General features: G+C 60.0%; 2 protein-coding genes across 6 annotated transcripts in view; both read left to right on the forward strand.

Moving 5' to 3' along the window:
• Positions 1-3574: 3574 nt before the first annotated feature.
• On the forward strand, positions 3575-8255 carry EGR3 (early growth response 3). Of its 3 annotated transcripts, XM_056362961.1 has the most exons (3): positions 3712-3841; positions 4036-4072; positions 4897-7343. In XM_056362961.1, exon 3 carries the CDS (start codon positions 4905-4907, stop codon positions 7029-7031), a length of 2127 nt encoding a protein of 708 aa, XP_056218936.1. In that variant the 5' UTR covers positions 3712-3841; positions 4036-4072; positions 4897-4904; the 3' UTR covers positions 7032-7343. The 3 variants fall into 3 exon arrangements, with proteins under 3 accessions (XP_056218934.1, XP_056218936.1, XP_056218935.1); XM_056362959.1 differs by lacking the exon at positions 4036-4072 and having other exon boundaries at positions 3575-3841; positions 4897-8255; XM_056362960.1 differs by lacking the exons at positions 3712-3841; positions 4036-4072 and adding an exon at positions 4452-4604.
• Positions 8256-11958: 3703 nt separating this feature from the next.
• Positions 11959-22535, forward strand: part of BIN3 (bridging integrator 3) — a 43612-nt gene continuing 33035 nt past the window's right edge. Inside the window, exons 1-2 of one of the 3 annotated variants that reach the window (XM_056362962.1) lie at positions 11983-12052; positions 20664-20781. In XM_056362962.1, the coding sequence (XP_056218937.1) occupies positions 12045-12052; positions 20664-20781 (126 nt within the window). In that variant the 5' untranslated portion in view covers positions 11983-12044. Of the gene's footprint in view, positions 12053-20663; positions 20782-22535 lie in introns of those variants that run through there. The other 2 variants (XM_056362963.1, XM_056362965.1) reach the window with 2 other exon arrangements.

A 22535-nucleotide genomic window follows, 5' to 3' on the forward strand; every position in this document is an offset into this window, starting at 1 on the left:
ACTCATGGGGATGTGTGGAGATGCCCGGCATTTGTGGGGATGCTCACTACTTGGGATGTGTGGGGATGCCTCTGGTGCTTGTGGGGATGCACACCACTTGTGGGGATGTGTGGGGATGCCTGGCACTTGTGGAATGCCTGACACTCATGGGATGCCCACCACTCGTGGGCATGTGTGGGGATGCCCGGCATTTGTGGGGATGCTCACTACTTGGGATGTGTGGGGATGCCTCTGGTGCTCGTGGGGATGCTCGCCACTCGTGGGGATGTGTCAGGATGCCTCTGGTGCTCAGGGGGTGCCTGGCACTCGTGGGGATGTGTGGGGATGCCTGGTGCTCATGGGATGCCTGGCATTTGTGGGATGCCCACCACTTGTGGGCATGAGTGGGGATGCCTCTGGTGCTCGTGGGGATGCCCACCACTTGTGGGCATGAGTGGGGATGCCTCTGGTGCTCGTGGGGATGCCCACCACTTGTGGGCATGTGTGGGGATGCCTCTGGTGCTCGTGGGGATGCCCACCACTTGTGGGCATGTGTGAGGATGCCTCTGGTGGCTCTGGGATGCCTGGCGCCTGTGGGATGCCCACCACTCGTGGGGATGTGTGGGGATGCCCGCCACTTGAGGGGATGCCCACCACTCGTGGGGATGTGTGGGGATGCCTGGCACTCGTGGGGATGCTCCGGCACAGGACAAGGAGCTGAGCCAGTGCCTGCTTGCTCCGGCACAGCGATTCCCAATATCAGCCTCACCCCGCCCCCCCCCCCCAGTATAAAATCTCTGGAGAAACTGGGGAGGAGGGGTGATGCCACGCTTGGCAGCCGAGGAAGTGCAGGTTTGGGGGGGGGGGGTGTCTGCCTGGGGCCGCCGGGGGACCCGTGCCCGTAGCCGGGGGGGGGCACCCGCAGCATCCCCAGCACCGCGGCCGCGCGAAGGCGGCGGAGGCTGGGGGGGGGGGGGGGGCTCGGCGGGACCCCCTCAGCCCACCCCGGCTCAGGGCGGTGCTGCCTGGGGGGTGGTGGCGGCCGGTGGGTCCCCCCCTCCGCGGCCGCCCCGCGCCTCCCCCGGCGCCGGGGGCACCGGAACCGGCGGCCAAAGAAGGCAGCGGGGGCGGGGCCGGATCCGGGCCTTGTATGGCGCTTCCCGTGGCCGCCCCCCGCCCCCCCGCCGCCGCGCTCCCCCGGGCCGCGCCGGGCCACGGGCGGGGGGGCAAACAGGGGGGGTGCAGGGGGAGGGGAGTGCCCTGCAGAGGAGGTGGGGGTGGGTGAGGGCGCAGGGGGGGTGCAAGGGATGGGGGGGCTGTGAAAGATGGGGGTGGGGGCTTCTGATGGAAGTGGGGTCGTGCGATGGACGGGCGTCGTTGCGGTGGGTGAGGGGGTGCGGGGGGTGGGGGGGGGATGTAGTGGGGGGTGGTGTCCTGAAGTGGATATGGGGGGGTCCTGAAGTGCATGGCGGGGTCCTGAAGTGGATGGGGGGGGTCCTGAAGTGAATAGAGCACACGGACCGTCCCCCCCCCCACCCCGCACTCACAAACAGGCCACCGGGGGGGCTTGCTGGCCCCCCCCCCCCGCAGCATCCCCCCCCCCCCCCCGCACCCCAATCCGAGAGGCTGCCGGCACCGCAGGGCCAAAGTCCCCTGGTCCCGCAGCAGCGGCCCCCCACTCCCCAGCCCCCCCGCCCCCCTCCAGTCCCCCCGCCCCCCTCCCCAGCCGGCAGCCGGTGCCCGGGCCCCTCCAGCTGCAGCTCTCCCGTAGCACGGATTTCACTCCCATTGCAAAGCCGGCCCTGCAGGAATTGGGTAAGTGGAGCTATTGCAACACAGCATTTTTCCATACATTTGCTATATAACTCGGAGGGTTTTAAAGATAGCATCAGTTGGCACACTTAGCACGAAACCACCTAATTACTGACGCCTTGGAAGTGCCAAACTTTTAAGGGGGGGGGGGGGGAGGTGAGGTTAAAATCACAGGCGACCAACAAGTGTTACCTGTTTTCAAGTATTCAAAGCCCTGCACTGCACGGGACCCGGGCCATGGGGAGGGGGCGGCTGGCTGCAAAGCCACCACTGTCACCACTGGTTGGGAGGGGGGGGCGGAATTTGGGGCTCCTGGAGCTCCAGCGCCTTCCCCGCTGCCCCTCTCCTTCCTTCCCAACTCCTGGCGCGGTGGTTTCCCCCGCACATCTCCCAACCCGCTTCTCCTGGGCTGCGGGATGGGGGTTGTGGCCGGTGCCCCCCCCCCCCCGCCTCCCCCGCCGGCTCCTGCTCGCCGGGGAGCGGAGGGATTGGGGGGAAAACCTGCGGGGAAGAGCCTGGCTCCGAGCATCCCCGGGGGAGGGGCGCAGGGACCGGCAGGGCCGGCGCCGGCTGCCCCCGCTGCGTCCCGGCGGAGCGAGCCGGGCAGGGGGGGCTGCAGCGGCCGCCGGGGGCGGGCACCGGCGGGTGGGGTGTGAGTGCGCAGGGGGAGACCCCCGCCCGGGGGCCGGTGCCCGGTGGAGGGTGACCAGTGCCCGGTGCAAGGTGCGCGGTGCAGGACGCCCGGTGCCCGGTACGGGGTGCCCGCTGCAGATGCCCGGTGGAGGGTGACCACCGGTGCCCGCTGCAAGGTGCCCGGTACGGGGTGCCTGCTGCAGATGCCGAGTGCCCGGTAGAGGGTGACCAGTGCCCGGTGTCCGGTGCAGGACGCCCGGTGCCCTGTGCAGGCTACCCGGTGCAGATGCCCGGTACAGATGCCCGGTGCAGGGCTGAGTGGTGCAGATGCCCGGTACAGATGCCCGGTGCAGGGCTGGCTGGTGCAGATGCCCGGTGGAGATGACCGGTACAGACGCCCGGTGTGGGTGGCCGGTGCCCGGTGCGTTTTGCCCTGTACCCGGTGCAGATGCCCGGTGTAGGGTGCAGATGCCCAGTGCCCGGTGCAGGGTGCCCGGTGCAGATACCCGGTGTCCGGTGCCGGGTGCGGCGTGCCCGATGTTCGGCGCCCGGTGCAGGGTGCCCGGTGCAGATACCCGGTGTCCGGTGCAGATGCCTGGTGCCCGGTGCAGGGTGCAGATGCCGGTGCCCGGTGCCCGGTGCAGATGCCCGGTGCCCGGTACCTCGCTCCCCGGTGCCCGGCCCCGCGCGCGCCGGCCCCGCTTCCTGCTTTCTAATGTTCCATTGTGCGGAGCTTCCATTGTGACGTCTCGGCCTCGGCTCGGCTTTGTCTGTCCATATATGGGCAGCTACGTCACGGAGCGCTCCCGCCGCCCGGATAAATGGGCTGCGGAGTCCCCGGCGGAGCAGTCGGGCGGCAGCGAGGGAACCTGCGAGCGGAGCCGAGCGCGGGAGGGAGCGGGGGACGGGGAGCGGGGACGGGGACGGGGACGGGGAGCGGGAGCGAGCGAGAGAGAGGAGGGGTTAAATCCTCCCACCCGCTTCTACAACCACATCTGCCAGCCAGATCGCCCCCTCCCCCTCGAGGAAACACCACCAGAGACCCACGGAGGACCGCACCCCCCCCGCGCCCCCTCCTCCGCGGCCACCCCCGGCTCCCCCCCCCCCCCTCCTCCTCCTCCTCCTCCTCCCCGGCCCCCCCCCCCGCCCCCGCCCCAACTTTTTCTCTTGCATGATTTCCCTCGCACGGATTTGCCACTCGGATGTTGTTTCCTCGGGAGCTGAGCTCGGAGCCACGTTGAACCAGCCTTTTCCTCCAGTGCTATGACAGGCAAACTACTGGAGAAGCTGCCGGGGACCATGAACACTTTGATGAACCAATTGCCTGACAATCTGTACCCAGAGGAGATCCCCAACTCTTTGAATATCTTCTCCAGCAGCAGCGACTCGGTGGCTCACTACAACCAGATGGCTGCAGGTAAGGGGGGGGGGGAGAAGAAAATGGGGAGAAGGGGGGGGGGGGGGGTGGGAGCCGGTGGGGCGAGGAGGAGGACGCTGTGGGTAGGGTGTCATGGAGCCTCGGAGGGAAGGGAAGCGCTGGGGCTGGGGAGCGTCCCCCCCCCCGCACCCACCCACCCCTTTCCTCGCCGTGTCTCCGCGCGATCGCTGCAGGGCTCCGCCGAGCGTTGCTGCCGAGCCGCCGCCGCAGGTACGGGGACGGCGGCCGGGCTGCGTGGGGAGGGGGACACGGGTGGGGTGGGAGGATGTGTGTGTTTGGGGGGGGGGGGGTTCGATAAGCGGCTGGGCCCCCCGTAGCGCGGAGGGGCCGCCCGCCCGCCCCGGGATCCGCGCGGTGCGGAGGCGCCGCGGACGCGCGTGGCCGTGGCCGCCCCCCCCCAGCCCGCAGCGGCGGCGGCAGCGTGGGCTCCCCGGGACGCGGCGGCGACTTCCCGGGAGCGCGGGGCTTGGGGAGGGGGGGACGACACGGCCGGCGACATGGGGGGCACAGGTGAGCGCCGAGGGCGGGGGGGGGTGTCTCCCCGCGTGTCCCTGCTCCCACCCGGAGCCTCGCCAGGCTAAACCCGCCCCCCCCCCCCCCCCCCGCCGCCGTGTTTCTCCTCGCCGGGGCTCGGCGCAGCGAAGCAGCGAGTCGGTAACGGCGTCGGCGGCCGCAGCCGGCTCCGCGGAGTGCCCAGCGCTGCCGGGGGCTGGACGGGGAGGAAGCCTACCTGTAGCCGCAGGTACCTCCTTCCTCCGGCCCCACCGGCGGGGCGGCGGCGCTGTGTGTCCCCGGCCCCCCCCCCCCCGGGGACAGCCGCGGGGGCGGCAGCCCGGCCCCGCACCGCCGGGACCCTCGGCAGCCAGCGCCGCAGTACGCGGAGAGCAGAGCGGGGCGGGGGGGAGGACGCAGCGAGGGGTAGGAGGGAGCGGGGCGGGGGGCCCCGGAGCATCCCCGGTGCATCCCCGGGACCCCCGCCCGGGGCGGCGTAGCCCTCCCGGCTCACCCTGCCCTGCTTCTCTCGCACTTTGCAGATAATGTTATGGACATTGGCTTAGCGAACGAAAAGGCCGGCCAGGAACTGTCATCCTATTCGGGCACTTTTCAACCGGCCCCGGGCAACAAGACTGTCACCTACCTGGGGAAATTCGCTTTCGACTCGCCCTCCAACTGGTGCCAGGACAACATCATCAGCCTGATGAGCGCGGGCATCCTGGGGGTACCACCGTCCTCGGGTGCGCTCACCAGCACGCAGAGCTCAGCGGGCAGCATGGGCCCGCCGCAGGGCGAGGTGGACCAGATGTACCCCGCGCTGCCACCCTACTCCTCCTGCAGTGACCTCTACCCAGAGCCCGTCTCCTTCCACGACCCCCAGAGCAACCCCGGCCTCACCTACTCCCCCCAGGATTACCAGGCGGCCAAGCCCGCCTTGGACAGCAACCTCTTCCCCATGATCCCAGACTATAACCTCTACCACCATCCCAATGACATGGGCACCATCACGGAGCACAAACCCTTCCAGAGCTTGGACCCCATCCGCGTCAACCCGCCCCCCATCACCCCACTGGAGACCATCAAGGCCTTCAAGGACAAGCAGATCCACCCGGGTTTCGGGGGGCTGCCGCAGCCGCCGCTCACCCTCAAGCCCATCCGACCCCGCAAGTATCCCAACCGGCCCAGCAAGACGCCACTCCACGAGCGGCCCCACGCCTGCCCTGCCGAGGGTTGTGACCGCCGCTTCTCCCGCTCCGACGAGCTCACCCGCCATCTCCGCATCCACACAGGCCACAAGCCCTTCCAGTGCCGCATCTGCATGCGGAGCTTCAGCCGCAGCGACCACCTCACCACCCACATCCGCACCCACACCGGCGAGAAACCCTTTGCCTGCGAGTTCTGTGGCCGCAAGTTCGCCCGCTCCGACGAGCGCAAGCGGCACGCCAAGATCCACCTCAAGCAGAAGGAGAAGAAGGCCGAGAAGGGTTCGGCCGGGCAGCCCCCCACCGCACCCCCTGCCGCTGCTGCCGCCCGCCGCCACCTCACCACCCGTTGCCCTCGCCCCTGCCGTCACCACGTGCGCTTGAGGGACCATGGGGAGCGGCGCAGTGGCACCCCTTCTCCCCTGCCCTCCGCACCGCTCTGGGGGGGGGTCCTGGGGTGGCCTTGCCCCCTGGGTTCAGGATGCCGGGGGTTGCGCTCCATGGGCTCCACTCTGCCCGCACCTGGATTGACCGGGTCCAGGCTGCCCGCACCTGGATCCTGCCTGCACTTGGATCGACAGGACCCGCACTGCCTGGACCCAGGCTGCCTGCACCCGCACTGCGCGCACCCGGATTGCCAGCATCCCGGCTGCCTGTACCTGCACCGCCCGGGTCCCGGCTGCCTGTACCTGCCCGGCTGCCCGCACCGCCCGGGTCCCTGCTGCCCGCACCCGCACTGCCCGGACCCGGCTCCCCACCGCCCGGATCCCTGCTGCCTGCACCCGGATTACGCGTACTGCCCGGATCCTGCCTGCCCGGATCCGGATTCCCCGGATCCGGCTCTCCCGGCTCCAGCACGGCCCGGATCCCAGCTGCCTGGACCCGGCTGCCCGCACCCCGCTGCCCGCGTCCCGCATCTCCCGGCTCCAGCCTGCCCGCACCCAGCTTGGCCTGGATCTGGGCTGCCCGGGTTCCAGATCGCGGGGATCCCGGCTGACCTGGATCGCCAGGCACTTGGATCCCACCTGCCCGGGCTCCCCAGTGGCTGGGCTGCCCAGGATCGGGCCGTCTTGGATCCCACCTGCCCGGGCTCCCCAGTGGCTGGGCTGCCCAGGATCGGGCCCCTCCTGGATCCCACCCACCCGGGCTCCCCGGGGGCTTGGGGTCCCCAGGATCGGGCCCTCCTGGATCCCACCCGCTTGGGCTCCCCGGGGGCTTGGGGTCCCCAGGATCGGGCCCTCCTGGATCCCACCCGCTTGGGCTCCCCGGGGGCTTGGGGTCCCCAGGATCGGGCCCTCCTGGATCCCACCCTCCCGGCTCCCCGGGACTGGGCTCGCCTGGATCCGGTCCGTCCGGGTGGGGCTGGCTGGCTGGAGCCGACCCGCCTGGGCTTGGATCCAGCCCCCTTTGCCCCCCCCGCGCCCCCCCCCCCCCCCCCCCCCCCCAGCACCGGCTCCCCGCGGCGGAGGTAAGCGGGGTCGGGCCCCCCCGGCCGGGCTGGCGGGGCGGGGGGCGGCTCTGCGGGTCCTCCGCAACTTCGGGGGGCGGCGGGGAGCGATGTCCCGGCAGCAGCTTTCGGGTTTGTTGGTGGTTTTTTTGTTGTTTTTTTTTTTCTTTCCCCCCTTTTTTTTTTTTCCCAGCAGAAGGGAAATTCTTTACAGAAATGCAGAAAAAAAAAAGCAGTATTTTGCTGAATACTTTTTATAATGTGAGATATTTTTATTTTATTTTATTTGGTCACTTTAAAACAACCAACCAGCTATGGAGGAGAAAAATCAATTAGTCCTCTATTTTATTTTATTTTTTTTTCTTTCTCCTTCTGGTATGTGCATGTCATTGCATGACTGCTCTGATTTTTTTCTTCTTTTGTTTTAATAAAACTGTGCTCAGACATTTAAGCTAAACTAAGCAAAAATAATAATGACTTAAAAAAAAAATCTTTGTTGCCAAAAGGTCGTGCTATCCAGGTTTGATGTCTGCATGTGAAAAAAAAAAAAAAAACACATTAAAAACGTACAAAAAATAAAGAGAAGAGAAAGAATGCAGTCTAATTTATGTGAACCGAAAGGAACAAAAAAACCCACAATCAGGTTTAACCACACAAACCTAAGGGAATGATATTTTTTGAAAGACTTTTGTATAAAGTTGAGTACTTAGAGAAAAAAAAATCATACCAGATGTAATATATTTTGTGGATGTTTTTATTTCTTGGATTTATAGTACCTTATACTAAGGTTAAAAAAAAATAATTATGCTTGATATTGTGAAAAGGTGATAATTTTCACACACATTTCATTTGCTCATTTGTCATGTTGTAATGCAAATATGATAGTTAATGCATACAGCATTTTTAAGGGAAAAAATCAGAAATATTGAACTGATGTATTGTTGTACCATTTGCACTGTGAGCAAATGCTAATGCAGTAAATATATTGTGTTTGCTGACAATCAAAATCTGTAGTAAATATCTTTATTTTACCTTGCTTAAAAAGAAGATCTATATTGGTTTGGAAAAAAAAGAAAAAAAAGTCTCTAATATGTAAGGGGGATGTTAAAGTGGCTTGAAATGTGTAGGACGGTGGGTGCTGTGCCTCATTACGGGCGACTTTGAAACCTGTTTGTACATTTTTTTTCTAGTGTTGTATTTTTTGAAAAAAAATATTTTTTTTTGTATGATTTTTTTTTAAATAACCCAACCTTTTCTCAGCCCCCCTCTCCTTCAGTTCTGTTCACAGGACGGCGTGGCGAGACCAGCTGGCCAGGACGCTTGGGTGACCCCGAAGGTGACCGGCTCCGTCCTTGCGTCCCCCCTCCCTTTTCCCGGCTGCACGGGGACAGGGTGCGTTCTGCAGCCCCCCAAAACAACCGCGTCCTTGGTTTGTCCTTGACCTTGCGTCTTATTTTTCCCCGCTCGTGCCACCGCCGCCACCTTGACCCCGTCACCATTTTGCCGGCGGCTTTCGCCGGGTTGCATCTGTCGGATAACAGTGGGCAAAAGAGGATCGCGCCGCTTCAGCCGGTAATGCCTCCGCGCCTTTCGCCGGCCAAATCGCCCCAGGTACAGAGCAGAGAGGGGATTTTTGCTGGGCTGGGTCGCTCGGGTTAAAAATAACCCACCGGGATTCGGAGCTGGTGCTCGTACAGGCACGAGGGGCGGGTGGGAGAAGGAGCAGGACGAAGCGCTCGGGTGTTGGGAGCTGGCGTGCGTCTGGTGGCCTGTGATGGTTCAATCCTTCCCCAGCGATGGGCTCTCCTGGAGCTGGCGGTGGGCTGGAGTGTGCTGAGGGTCTGGGGTCCCATGGTCCACGTGGCGTTGGAGCTTCCCCTTTCCCCAGGGCTCGCCAGCAGTGCTGGCAGCCGGCGTTGGCACCGCGGTCTTCCCTGGCATTCCCGGGGCGTGGAGGCACTGGCACCGCCGTCAAATTTCCTGCTTTTTGATTTGCATCCGCAGCTGGGCCCCGGAGGAGCTGCTGGTCCTGCCAGGCCAGGCCAGCTCTGCCCATCCCTGGGGTTTTGCCGAGCTCTCCGGCTCGGAGAGGCTTTAATTTGAGGGAGAAGCCGGGGGCCGGGGGGGCCGCCCCGTGACTGAGGGCCAGGCAGCAATGGCATGGCCTGGCATTGGGGGAATCACTTTGGAGCCCACGGGGGACGCGCAGGGTGGGCTCCCACCGGGATTCCCACCTGGTTGAGCTTTTGGTGACCATTAAGATGAGGCTGGATCGGCTGCTGGATCCAGTGTGGGGCCAGAGGGGCAGTGGGGGCTGCCCACCCCTCAGCGCTCCAGGCATCTCTGAGGTCCCGCAGTGGCCAGGGGCTGGATGCCAGTTCTGGAGCCGCCAGTCCCCGCAGTGTCCCCTGGCGTGGCTTGGACAAGCTGAGGTGGATAGATGGGAGCCGGAGTCGCCATGCACCCAGCCGACGGCACGGGGAGAGCCACCGTGACCCCTGGCATCACCTGAGGGTGCTGCGGTGGAGCTTGCGTCCATCTCCACCGGCGCCTTGTGCTGGAAGATGTTGGAGATGCCGGGCATGGGCAGGCGGTGGTGTGGCAAAGGCTGCCAGGAGATGCCACACCACCATCACCACACCACGGCCAGGAGCCACCCAAGGTTTCTCCAACACTTTGGGCTCCTTCGCTGTGGGCGAGGAGGAGGAGGAGGGATGGCACCCACCGAGCCTCGACGGGGTGTTGTGGCTCCAGCACTGGGCTGGGGACCCGCTCTGCCATTGGGGTGCAGGCGTCCTGCTGGGCAGGACCCCCCTCTGCATGGAGCAGGAAGGTGAGGAGCACCCTTGGGTGGCAAAACGCGTGGAGTGCGTGCAGCACCTTGCACAAAAATGTTGGTTGCTACGGAAACACGGCACTTGCCATCCCCATTCTGGGCGATCTGTGTTCTGGGGAGGAGGGAAGGGCTTGCCAGTCACGTACCAGCTCAACACAACTTGCTGCCTTTCCCTTCTCGACGGCAGCTCTGGGTTCCGGAGGAGGCCACCAACACCTCGCTGCTCTCCGCTGAGGGTCTTCGGGGCTTGGCAAGCTGTTGTTGAAAGCCAAGAGCTCACCACGGGATGGGATTTGCTTCCGAGGAGGAGCACCAAGAGCTGAGACCCCATCACTGGGGTCGGGAGCGACGAGGACCTGCAGCCAGCAGCTCCTGGTTTGCAGCTGGTGGATCTCCATGCCACAGGTGTTGGTGGGATCCCTCCCCGATCTTCACAGCCTCGCCCGCTGCCCCAGTGAGAAACTTCTGCAGAAGGTCTGGATGGTTTCTGGATCACCCGATCCCTCATCTCCTGCTCTGTGCTGGTGCCGTGCGGATCCACCCTGCCTTCCTCCCTGTTCCTGGCCAGGGTGGCAGCTCCAGCTTCTGCTCCTGGCAGAGCGTTTTGGAGGAAGGACTCAAAATTCATGACAGCACGTGGGGCAGAGCCTCCAGGGAAGATGCTTCCCGAGCCCCGTGGCCATCAAGATGCCCAGGTGCCAGGACCTGCTCATCCCAGCTCTGCCTCCCACCCTTCCCAGCCGTGTCCCCTCCACCCCGAGGTGCTGGTGGGGGGACGGTGGCTGGGAGCAGCAGCATGTCCCAGCAAGGAGTGGCAACCACCGGCAAACCACGGGCACCAGCCTTGCTCCGTCCTTCTTCTTCCTCCCCACGCCTCTGCTGGGGACGTGGCGGGGTCCCCCATGCTGCCCCCCCTCAGGGTTTGCTCTGACACCCCAAAACTGATGCCACTGTGCCACCTCGCAACCCCCTGGCTGCCTCTCTGCATCCCGGCACAAAACCGGTGCGTGGGGGCTGTACCCCCCTGCCCCCCGCCCATGGTTTGCCCCCCCCCACTTTGCTCCTTTTCGGTTAATCCCCTGTCCTCACTGGTGTCGGTAACACCTTCCCAGTTTAGCATCATCCTCCCTGGCTGTAATTACCGCGCTGTTTACCTCCACCTGCTAATTGATAAAGCCACCCTTGGCGCCGGTCCTGGGCCTCCTCCCCTTGGCCCCGTGCGGTGGCACGTGCTGTCACCAGCCTGGTGACACCGGGACCAAGCCGACTCCCCCTCGGTGGCAATGGGGGTCCGAAGGAACCCAGTGCTCAGGGAGGGGGGCGTTTGCTTCATCCCACCACCCCCAGGGTCACCGCAGGGCTGGTGGTGGCTGCTGGGGACAGTGCTGAGGATGGGGGGGTGGTGGGGGTGGTGGTTTGTCACCAAAACGGCTTTGCTGCCCTACCTGCCCAGCCTCCCGGAGTCAAGTTTGCGGGGGTCTCCCCAAATCTGGGTGCTCCTGCCCTTCCAAATGTGCTGCATGTCCCTGCTGCCCTCCCCCTGGATCTCATGGCTGGGGCACCCCCAACCCTCGTCCACCCCAGGGTGCTCCCAGGTACCCCACCCTCATGCCTTTGCCCACCCCAGGGATGCTCCCAGGCATCTCCTCCCTGCACCCCTCGCCCATCCCAGGGGGGTCCTGGGCATGCCTCACCCACCCCAGGGTGCCCCTGGACATCCCCTCCCTGCACCCTTGCCCAACCTAGGGTGCTGCTGTTCCCCTCGCCCACCCAGGGTGCTCCCAGGCCCCCCACGCTCAAGCCCTTGCCCACCCCCGGGACCCCCTGCCCCCCCCCCCCCCCCCCAGGGATGCTTCTAGGCATCCCCTCCCTGCATCCTCACCCACCCCAAGCACCCCCGGCCCCTGCCCACCCCCCACCCACCCCGGTTTTGGGGGGCCGCGGTGGTTTTGCTCCAACGCCCGCCTCGTTTGCAGCGTTTGCACCCCGAGCGGGGGATTTGAAGGGGGTCCCTCCCCGCTCTCCCCGCCGCACAGAGCTGCGCGCCCCCTGCCCTGCCCCGTGACGTCACGCCCCTCCCCGACGTCACCCCGGCGCGGCACGCGGCGGGCTAACGCTCCTCCCGCCCGGCGGCGGCGCTGCCGGAAGGGGCGGGGCGGAGGCGGCGGCACTTCCGGGAGCGGCGCGGGGCGGCGGGGGACCATGAGCTGGTGAGTGCGGGACCCCGGGGCCCGGCCGCGCCGTGCCCCGCTCCGCTCTGCCCCGCCGCCACGGGGCCCCCGGCCACGGCTGGGGCTCGCCGCCACCCCGCGGCCGACACGGTGAGGCCTGCTGCGGTGCTCGGCCCGCCAGGCCTCGGCTCCTCATCGCGGCCGCCGCCGGGGCTGGCGGCCTGGGGGGGCCTCTGGTGCTGGCTCGGAGGGGTCCCCCGGGGCTGGCGGCTTGGGGAGCCCTCCCGGGGCAGGCCCTGAGGGGATCCCCGGTCATGCTGGCCCTGAGGGGGGTCCTCCGGTGCTGGTCCGGCAGAGGTCCCCCGGTTCTGGTTCTGAGGGGATCTACGGAGCTGGTGGCCTGGGCGGTCCCCCCCCCCCCCCCCCCCGCCGCGCTGGCCCTGAGGGGTGTCGTGTGTCGTCCCCCCCACCAGCGCTGGCCCTGAGGGGTGTCGTGTGTCGTCGTCGTCCCCAGCGCTGGCCCTGAGGGGTGTCTCCCCTGGGCTGCTGGCCTGGGGAGCCCTCCCGGGGCAAGCCCTGAGTGGTCCCCGGAGCTGGCAGCCTGGGGTCTCCCCAGTGCTGGCCCTGAGGGGGTCCCCCTTGGGCTGGCGGCCTGGGGGGTCTCTCCAGGGCTGGCCCAGCAGGGGTCTGTGGTGCTGGTTCTGAGGGGGTCTATGAGGGTAGTGGCCTGGAGTGTCCCCCCTGGGGCTGGCCCTGAGAAGGTCCCTGGGGCTAGAGGCCTGGGGCTGGGGGCCTGGGGGCGTCTCCCCCAGAACTGGCCCTGAGAGGGGTCCCTGGCGCTGGCCCAGTGGGGTCCTCGGTGTAGCTGCCTCGAAACTGTGTCTGTGGGCATGCATATGGTATACGGATTCTGATGGATGTGCCCCTGGAAAGCCCCTTGTCTGTGCCCCCCAGCAGCAGCTGCCTGTCCCTCCCGAGGCCACAGCGGGCCTGGCCCCCTTCCTGGGTAAGGGGGAGCACAGGCCGAGCCCCTTGGCCCCCCCAACCCTCCCACCTCCCCACAGCAGGGCTCGCCACCCCATGCCCAGGCACTGCTGTGGGGAGACAGGGGGGTCCCCAAAAATCCCCAGCAGCTCTGTGAGTCTGAAACGCTGTAAACTCACCTTCAACTCCATTAAAAAAAGCTTTTGCCATTAAAAAAAAAATAAAAAATCCCACGTGTGTTTGAATCAGACATGTGAAGGGCTCAGTTCGGCTACCACGGTGCGTTTGGCATGCTGCTTCTGCGCATCTCCCCGCCACTTCTTTAAACTAATTATAGCAGAATTTAATCTTGGCTGCTGCGTGTGATTTCTCATCCTGGGTAGCGATTTAGAGCCAGTGCCATCATGAGAGGTGAAGGATGGGATGGTTAAAGGAGAAAAAGGCCCTTGCCTGGCGCTCTCAGGTTGAGTTTGTCAGGGCAGGCACATGGTGAAAATTGAAGATTTTTTTGTTTGGGCTGGGAGTGGGGGAAGTCGTGGTCTGGAAACATACTTTGAGAATATAATGATGCACACGCAGGTACCTATTAAAATGGGGCCTTTTGGTTAAAAATACACACTTATTCACTGGGTTCATTTTTGTTCCGCTTTACTCATCTTGGAGCAGCCATGATTATAGGCGGCGTCAGTTAACAAGGGTCTCGCAGCCGCCTTTTGCCCAGGCTGCCCTCCTGAGCTCTGTGGGTAGCATGGCCTGGGGGCTGCGTTTAGCAAGCTCTGGCTGGTGGAAGACACCTGCTCCGCTTTCCTGGTCTGGGAGGAGCTCCAGAGTTGAAAACATAAGAGAGGAATATTCCCTTCACATGATGGATGTGGAATAATTGGGGTGCAGAGCGGCACCGCTTCCCCTCTGTGCTTTCCAGTGTCCAGCCAGCCGTGCTGTTCCCCAGGGACCTCGCCTGGGGACTGTAGCTTATGGCGCCTGGTGGCTTCCCTACAATACACGTGGCTTTTGCTGAGAGATCGGGTGTTTTCGCCTTTTGCTGGGGAGGAATAAAAGGTCATTGCTGAAAGGAGGGGGACACTCGGGACTCCGCTGCAATCTGAGTCTCCTCTTTCTTCTCCAGCAGCGTCAGTCCTTTGGTGTGTCGTGGCTCTGCTTACGCGCGAACGCGAGGGGCTCGGACCCCGCCAGGCTTCAGCAGCGTGTCAGAGGCACAATCGCTCTCAGTTCGGCCTCGCTGGCCGGCCGGCCCTGCCAACCCTCCTGGCAGATAATTCCCGCAGCCACCCGCCCTGGATGAATCGCCCCATTCATGGGGGGGGCCTGGAGTTCAGCGCCCGGCTGGCAGGGCCGGGCTTGGCGTGACGTCCACTTCGCCGACGCAGCGAGGGGTTACGCTCCCGCCGGCAGCGGTAACAAATGCCGGCGTGCGTGCTGGGGAGGGGGAACCGATTGTGCTGGGGTCATGCCCTGCTCCTCAAATGTCAGAGGAAAACATGTCCGGCCACAATGCCGCAGCTCTGCCAGCCCCAATGCCGCTGCTCTGCTGGCCCCACAGAGGGAGCGAGCTTTGTCCCAGCCCGGCGAGGCGGGAGGCTGCTTTGTGCGGCACAGTGTGTTTGCTTAGTTTGCACGTGCATCCCTCTCCGGCAACGGGCACCGTTAGACCCAGAGCAGCATTGATTAAAACCTCTGTTTTTGCAGGGGTCAGCTGTTGCAGCTGATCAAGCGGATGGAGCTTCATCCTCAGCTCTGTCCTGCAGGTCACGCTGAGGAAGCAGCACGTAACTCTGCCTCCAGTTTTGCTTCTGCACATTTGTTACCTTAATTTTTTTCCAAAGGCCTGTGAGAGATCCCAGCAGCTGGAAGGGCAAAGAAGCTGTTTGCAAGCGGGATGGTTGATGCCTTGTTGAATTGCGTGTGGTTAATCCTTTGCTTTCCCTCGCTCTTTGCGAGTGCTTGGTGGCTTGGGGGTTTCTGCGCTGCATCGGGACTGGGAACAGCAGTGCCCGATGTACTAACACAGGAAAACTTTGCTCCAGAGAGTACAGAGTAACCTGCTGGTGACAGAGGCTGGGTTAAACCCCCAAATTCCTGACTCCTGCACCTAGGCAACTAGGCAGTGCTGTCTTTCTAGGCTAAGCTTTATTTAGAGCAGGAGTAGGCTTGTTTTGGGAAACAGCCTTGCATGGACAGATGAGATGTTTTCTAAATCTTGGCAGAGCTTGGCTTCCTTTAGGCTTTTGCACTGTGGATTGGGGTCTGTTGAACGCATTCATAGTCCCCTCTTCCTCACCGCTCACCTGCGGCCTTGTGTTTTGGAGAAGGGAGGGGAAAATACGCCAGCAACTACCTTGGCGGTCACTCACTTTAGAAAATAAAAAGAGAAACAGAGCTTTTCTTGTATCATCACCCTCAATTGCCACAAGCGTCTCATTTGTGGCCACCTAAAGGATTTTATTAAGGTTCGTGGAACCCTGTAAAGCCAAATTTTGTTGCAGCTCATAACCAGACTCCCAAATACCTCCTCTTTTGGTTTCCCAGCTCCTACAGGTGATTTTGCAAACGGGAAGGGGGTTTTAGTAGCGTGACAGCTCAATATCTGAATGCTGCCTCTCGGCACCGCTGCAACAGCTGGTATTTACTGGGAGAAAAAATATGTTAAGCAAATGTTGACAGTGAGGCAGTGCGAAGCACGTGTTTTCATGTTGCAGTGCAGCGTATTATTGGTCTGCAAGGGGGTTGCCGATGCCGGACTGCTAAACCATATGCCTCTTGGCAGGGAGCTCTTGCTAAGTGGACTAAGGAGCTGGCATCGATTTGAAGTCGGGAGTGGAAATGTGTGGTTATGCGATATTTAACTCCCCAGATCTTTACCAGACGCAATCTAGAGTTAAGGTGAATGTGTTCTCTGAAATATTTGGGGATGGAGGTGAGGAAGAGGAGCTGTCTGCCTGGGAAAGGGTGGTTGAATGGGTGGATGTATGCCTGCTAGCAAGGGGAGAGGAGAGCGCGGGGAGGTGGCAGGCATAGCCGGGTTGTAGCGTAAGAGTGTTGGTTATTCATTTTGGTTTCCATGTTTTGGAGCTGCGCTGTGGCCACGTTGGGCAGGTGCGATGCAAACACAGACCAAGGCGCTGTTTTCTTTCCAGTGAATCAATATTGATGTTTTTCGGCACTCAAATCGCAGTCCTGTTGTGGTCAATGGCAATGCTCCCCCTTCTCTCCGGGTTTCAACGATACCGGGATTTGGAGATTGAGCACGGGATAAAATTAGATTGGATGAAGCAACTGGATACCAAAGCGGTGAGCGAGGTCCGCGCAGCTCCCAAACACCTCCCTGCACGGCGCTGCCGTGTGTAGCGCCTGTGCAAGGCGGTTTGCGCATCCCAGAGGTGGTATCGCGGTGAAACCGACACGCTGGCGTGCCCTCGGCAAAGCGGGCAGCGCCGGCACATCAGCTCACCGCGGCATCTTGCGGGGTGGAGCAGCTGGCAAGAGTCACGCGCCGCGTCCTCCACCGTGGTGGGAGATCGCAGCGCCTGGTGTGGTCCTTGGAGCGCCATTAGCGCGTGGCTATTTCTTAATTACTATTTTTTCCACCTTCTTTGTACAGGTAGCTAAAAAACAGTGTTATAGTTGAGCCACAACCGTGTTTCACAACCATGCTTAAAATGGATATTTTTGTAGCATAGTCAGGGCCTAAAACAGCCTTGCAAAATTCTGCTCGCCCACGCGCCTGGCGTGAGTAATTTTCTTTTGATGGGTGAGTAAAATATCATTATTTTTTTCATGCTCATCTTGGAATGGGTGGGAGAGTAGATTCTGACATTATTTTTGATTTGCTTAACATTGACACCGTGCTTGGCTCTGTGCAAGATGCAGAGGTACAAGCAGCCCCTGCTCCGAAGAGCTCGCCGTCGGCAGGCGCACCTCTCCGCTGCCGAAGTTGAGGAAGGCGCCTCGTTTTGCTGGGCTGACCCAAACCAACGTGAAATGGATGCTGACATCTTTTTTTCCTTCTCCCCTGCTGCAAGGGCTGACCCTGACATCCGTTTGTGGCTTAATGCCTATGAGTTTGTAGGGATGGGGTTGAAATGCAGGTGGGAGCGCACGCCTGCGGGGATGGATGCGTGTATTTCCGAGGGACCGTATCCCCACGTCGCTCCTCTCCCTGCCTCTCACCACCCCGTGACCTCCCCTCTCGTCTCCACCAAAGAGAAAACCCAAACCAGATTTTGGCGCAGAGTCTCCCTCGACATAAGCTGTTTGTGATCCGTTTGAATAATTTTTTCCTTTTTTTGCCTTCGCGCTGTGTTTGGAGCGGTTGCTATGAGTTCCTACGAGGCGGGGGGAGTGGGGTGGGACGGTGCATGCAGTTTCCATGGACACGATGTAGTACATTGAGGCATCCGGAGCGATGCTTGAGATTAATGTCTAACCCGTGTCTGCCTTCGTGCCTTTCTCACGTGGGCAGGGCTGGGATCCCCACTGCGCCGAGGGCTCGCTCTGGGGCAGCCCGCATGGCCACGGATTTGCAGTTTTTGGTGTTTTTTGTAGGAAGCCCAAAGTTGTGAGACCCGTGGTGTGAGTGCCCCGGGTTGGTTTTCTTGGCGTGCATGTGCACAGCACCACGTGCCCTGCCAGCCTTCGCCGCTTTTCCTCTCCTCGCGCCCTGTGCAGGCTGCGTTCAGCACTTGTTGGGACTTAAGAACACTAATGAGATAATTACTCCTGCTTCAGCAGCTACTGATGATGGTCGCAGCTGCCCTTGAACTTGCAGGGTTCTCTGACTTTCCCGCATCACAGAAAGTTCCTTCCCTAACACCGATGTCTTGTAGTGATGCTTACCTTAGTGCAGAAGGCATGGGGAGGAGAAGTGGCCAGCACGGAGATCCTTGCTCAAACTCACTTGATAATGGCAATGAGAAAGTGAAAGTTGTTATCTCCACATTCGCATCCTTCCTCGGATGTTTCCGACCTTCCTCTTGATGTTTGCAGGAGCGCTTTGATCTCTCCTGGATAGCAGTTAGTCCCATGAACGGGCAGGTCTCCTGGCTGCAATTACACCTCAACCCGGAGTCCTCTTCCAGAGCAGGAGCTCAGAAAACCCCAGATGAGGGGAAGGGCCTCTGACTGTCACAGGGGGAGTTTCTGGGGTAGCTCAGGGCCAGTTTTTGGCTTCACGGAGGATCAAGTGTAAATGGGTGGTTTAGCAGAAGCCCTCGGCATGCCGCATGCCAAAATCTTTGGGACGACTGGCCTTGGTGGGTTGGGGTCACCCCTCGCCGCGCAGGAGGCTGGGTATCGTCCTCCTGGCTGCATGCAGAGAGAGGTTTCTTTCCAGTCAAAGAATTGGGATTTTTGGTGGAAATTCAAAAAGTGAAAAGCTCTGGCAGAAATCCAGGCTGCACTGGCTTGCTGGCGCTTGGGGTTTCGATGAGAGGGAGAGAGAGAAGAAAAAAGAAAAAAAAGCCCTGAAACTTTCCACGGGAAGTGGGCACTTTTCACAAAACATGAGTTTAGTTGACAGTCTGACGGTGGTGGTACCGATAAAAACTGGTTGTTACCACTGGTTCATACCACAGCAAGACCTGCGGGTCCCTGGCAAAAGCCGTGGCAGAAATACTGATTTTGGTGGTGCGCGGTTGCCAGAGACTTGGCGTCATTTTTCCTAAGTGTCTGGGTAATTAACCTCCAAAACACGATGCGAGCGCGCACATCGCCCCGGCGTTGGTTCTCCCTGCCCCTTCCCTCACCTGCTGCTTGTCCACCCTCTGTCCACCCTTCCTTCTCTCCCCAGCCCCTGGTTTTGGGGGGGCTTATCAGCTGTGGGTGAAAATGCTGCGTGTTTATCCCTTGCTTATCTGCAAGGGGTCTTCTGGGGCCTGATTAGGGGTTGCAAAGCGATGTTCGGATGAAAGGTGCCACGGGGGAAAGGGTCACATCCACCACCCCTTATTTATCTGATCGCCAGCTGGGCTCCCCAGCCTCCCCGCCGCCTGCTCCGGGCCAGGGCTGGTGCCAAGGTTTGATGTCCTGCTCGGTCCAATGCAGCAAAAGGACCATCGCCTCCCTAAATTAGCAATGATTTAGTCTGATTCACGCTGGCAATTCCTGCGTGCCTTCGTTTCAGGGGACTGGCGGAGAGTGGGAGGGGGAGCTACATGTTTTAAACTCCAGCTCCCTGCAGACCTCATTGAGCTGTATTCCCCCCCTGCCTGCGAGGTTTGTTTGCAACTCTCCTGTGCATCCAGAGGAGAATTAGCTGCTTTGGTGTGTGGCCCTGGGTTTGCACATGGAAAAGCCAAGTAAATATATGACATTGCTGGGGAAACTTCAGAGAAAATTAGCCACAGCTTCTCCCACCTTCCCCTCCCTGGGGTTCCTGAGCATCCCCGAGTAGAAGCTTGCAGGATTCTCTCCACCCACACTTTTTTTCCTACTTTAAGCTCTTCCCACCCCCTCCCTGCAGTGCTTCGCCCTCCTCCCTCCCAGCTGAACCCCACTGCTTTCCCAAAGTCCTGGTGACCCCCCTGGGGGGGTTGCTGGCCTGGGCCAGGGGCCAGGATGCTCCCCAGCCCTGTGGCGCAGGGGGGGACCGGGGTGGGAAGGCTCTGGCTGTGACTCAGCTCGCTCGCGCTCTTCAGGAACAGGATTTCAAGGGATTTCACACCCCAAACACAACCCCAGCTTTCTCTCGCTCAGCAGAAATGAGATATCAGAAAAATGTACCGATTCTGGTTTTCCTTTGGTCTACATAGACCCGTGCTCAGCTCTTGACGTAACGGTGATAACCATGCCAGGCTGGTAATCCGTGGCAGTAAAACTGACCCATCTCTTTCCCGTTTCTTTGCGTGACGCCTGTCGTACATTTCCTAAACAGAATAAAACACCCAGCGGCTCTTAATTTTTAAGCATATGGTTGTAACGCGCTGTGTTGTCTCCCTGTTTTGCAGGCTGGGATGGCGACTCACGGAGAGGCAAAAAGTCTCAGTGCCAGCAGCAGCTTGCTGTTGTGTTTTGAGACATGGGGTGGATCTGTTTGTTTTAAAAGCTAAGATATGGATCTTTTTTTTCTTTCCTACAGCTTTTGTTCCTTCTTATGCATCCCATATTAAAAGGCAAAGATTCAGCAACCAGGAGGAAGATTATCTCAAATTGTAAAACAGAAAAAAGAAGAAAAAAAAAAAAAAGTAATTGGTGAATAGACATTACTTGTGTGGGGTTATTTTTAAGAGGTTTTACCGAGACAGACATAATTAGCCAACTGGCATCACGATGCTAATAGAGATATTTACTGCTTCAAAGTGTATTTGCAGTGTTGTGAAGCGCTCCAGTGACTTTCTTTTGTTCTGGAAGAAAGTAGCTGGGGTTTGGTTTGTTTTTTTTCCCTTCCCCTCTGGGGTGCAGGGAGCCCCTGTCCTCCCTGCTGCCTTTCCCTCAGCTGTTGCCAGCGCTGCCAGCTCAGTGGTACCCAACCGATGCCGATTCACTACTACTGGTTCCCCACTACCAGAATTGCCTCGCTGTAACCCAGCTTGCCAGCAGACAGGGATTGGGATTGCTTCTCTAAATAACCCGTATTGGCCAGGCAAGGGAGAAGGGAAGGTTGTATGCAGGTAATGCTTTAATCACCCTTTTAATTGTGCTTTCCCGCTAGGAACCAGCCCAGCTCCAACTTGAACCCTGCACTTGCTGCCGTGCTCCTGGAGATTGCCCAGCAGCCGCCAGGGCTCGTCGGGCAAACTGGTTTTTCTTGGGATAACTGGCTCCCCTGGGTAAAGACCACATCTTTTTTTCCTCCTTCCACCGAGATAGGCTGATGCCATCACTTCCAAAAACATCGAGTGATGGCACCTGGCTGCAGATGGGACAGCTTGTGCCTGCGAGAGTAAGGGAGGCGCCTCATTTTAGTTTATATTTGACCCATGTAGGAAAACACAAAGAAAAAAAAATCCTTATTTTTTTGCTTTCTTCCTGTAAGGCACCACACACCCAGTTATTGACAGGGTAATTATACACCAGACGAGTGTTTGTTTATAAAAGAAGTGTGATTCACGGCTGCCGGGCCTGCTGCAGGAGCTGGAAAGGGTTAACAACCTAAAATTATACTGGTCCCACTGGAGAACCATAAACAGGAAGTTCTCCAGAAAAACTTAAATTTAAACCTGGTGACTCAGGTTGGCTTGTGCTCCCTGAGCCACTCGGGAGGTACACAGGGGTTGTAACCCCTGTTTATTACCGGTGGCTAATTACACTGTTGGTTTGAAAACAGCGGCAAAGATGGGCAGAAGCGATGACGGGAGGGATCAGGTTGTCGGATAATCTTGGTTTTGGTTTGTCCGCATGGATGACGTGTCACTTCGTCGTGAGCGCTTTCCCCTGTCGTGTGGCATTGCTCATAGCTGGGTTTTACAGCATGTTATGCTAATAAAAATATTTTCTGGGGTTCCAGTTGTCTGGTCGAGCAGTGTTGTAGCAGCACTGGTGGGGAGGAACTTCTAAGTAAAGCTGGTGAGAAGCTAACGGAGAACCAGGCATGTGTGTGCTGCCCGGCGGTGAGAAAAGCCAGCCTGGGGGGCAGCGTGACCGGTGGCCAAGCCAGAGTCCTAAACCACGTCTTACTAGCTTAGACTTTTGGTAGCAGCATGAGAATTTGGACTGGTCCAGGAGGGGACTCGGGCACCTTCCCAAGAAGCGCCTGGGGTGGATTTGGGATGGGATGCTGATGCTGCCAAGCCTCAGGCATGCTCTAGTTGAGGCATCTCTGTGAAGATACTTGCGTTTCACGATGAGACCAATTTTTGCTTTTTAGTTAAAACAGCATGATGCAGAAAACGTTGAGAGATTTTGGATGAGACGCTTTAACCAAGCAGCACCTCTTTAACTTAATCAAATACATTGAAAACAGCAATTGAATTCCTGGATTTTCATTATACTGATAGGTGAAAGAAATTCAATTATTTTCAGGAGGGCTGCGTGGCTGTAACCATCTGACCCAGCCATCTTTACATGTGTTGTGTAATTTATTTTGAGTACTCTTCACCTTTGAGCTAGCTCGCGTGGGGAAAAATCATTCAGGTAACCCAGATTTGACTAGCAACCATATTAAAGATTTTAAGAATGAAGGCTGTTCTGCTGGCAGGTGAGCTGCTCCTACAGCTGTTGTATCAGAGAAATCCTTTGAAGCAGCTCACAGCTCCAGACACTTGGGTTGTTACTTTTTTTAATATCCTCTTTCTAAATATTTACAGGGTTTGGGTTTTTTTATTTTTTTTTCTTCCCTCCCCTTCAGAATTGGTTTTAAACATAGCAATGCTCTTCAGCAGTTCATTTTGCCCAGGAATGCCTGGAGCATCCCTTGCATTTATTTGCCTTCCCGGGATGGCGGGAGGGTGGGGAAAGGGATGTGCTGCAGCCGGCGATGGAGGTGCTGACCTCGCAGGAGACACTGGCTCTCGGAGGGGGAGCATGCTGCATGGAAAGGGGTGCTGTGGCCCCAGGAAGAAGCCCTGCTCACCCCAAACCCCAT

This window comes from Falco biarmicus, chromosome 18 (assembly GCF_023638135.1).
Source record: "Falco biarmicus isolate bFalBia1 chromosome 18, bFalBia1.pri, whole genome shotgun sequence".
NCBI lineage: Eukaryota > Metazoa > Chordata > Aves > Falconiformes > Falconidae > Falco > Falco biarmicus.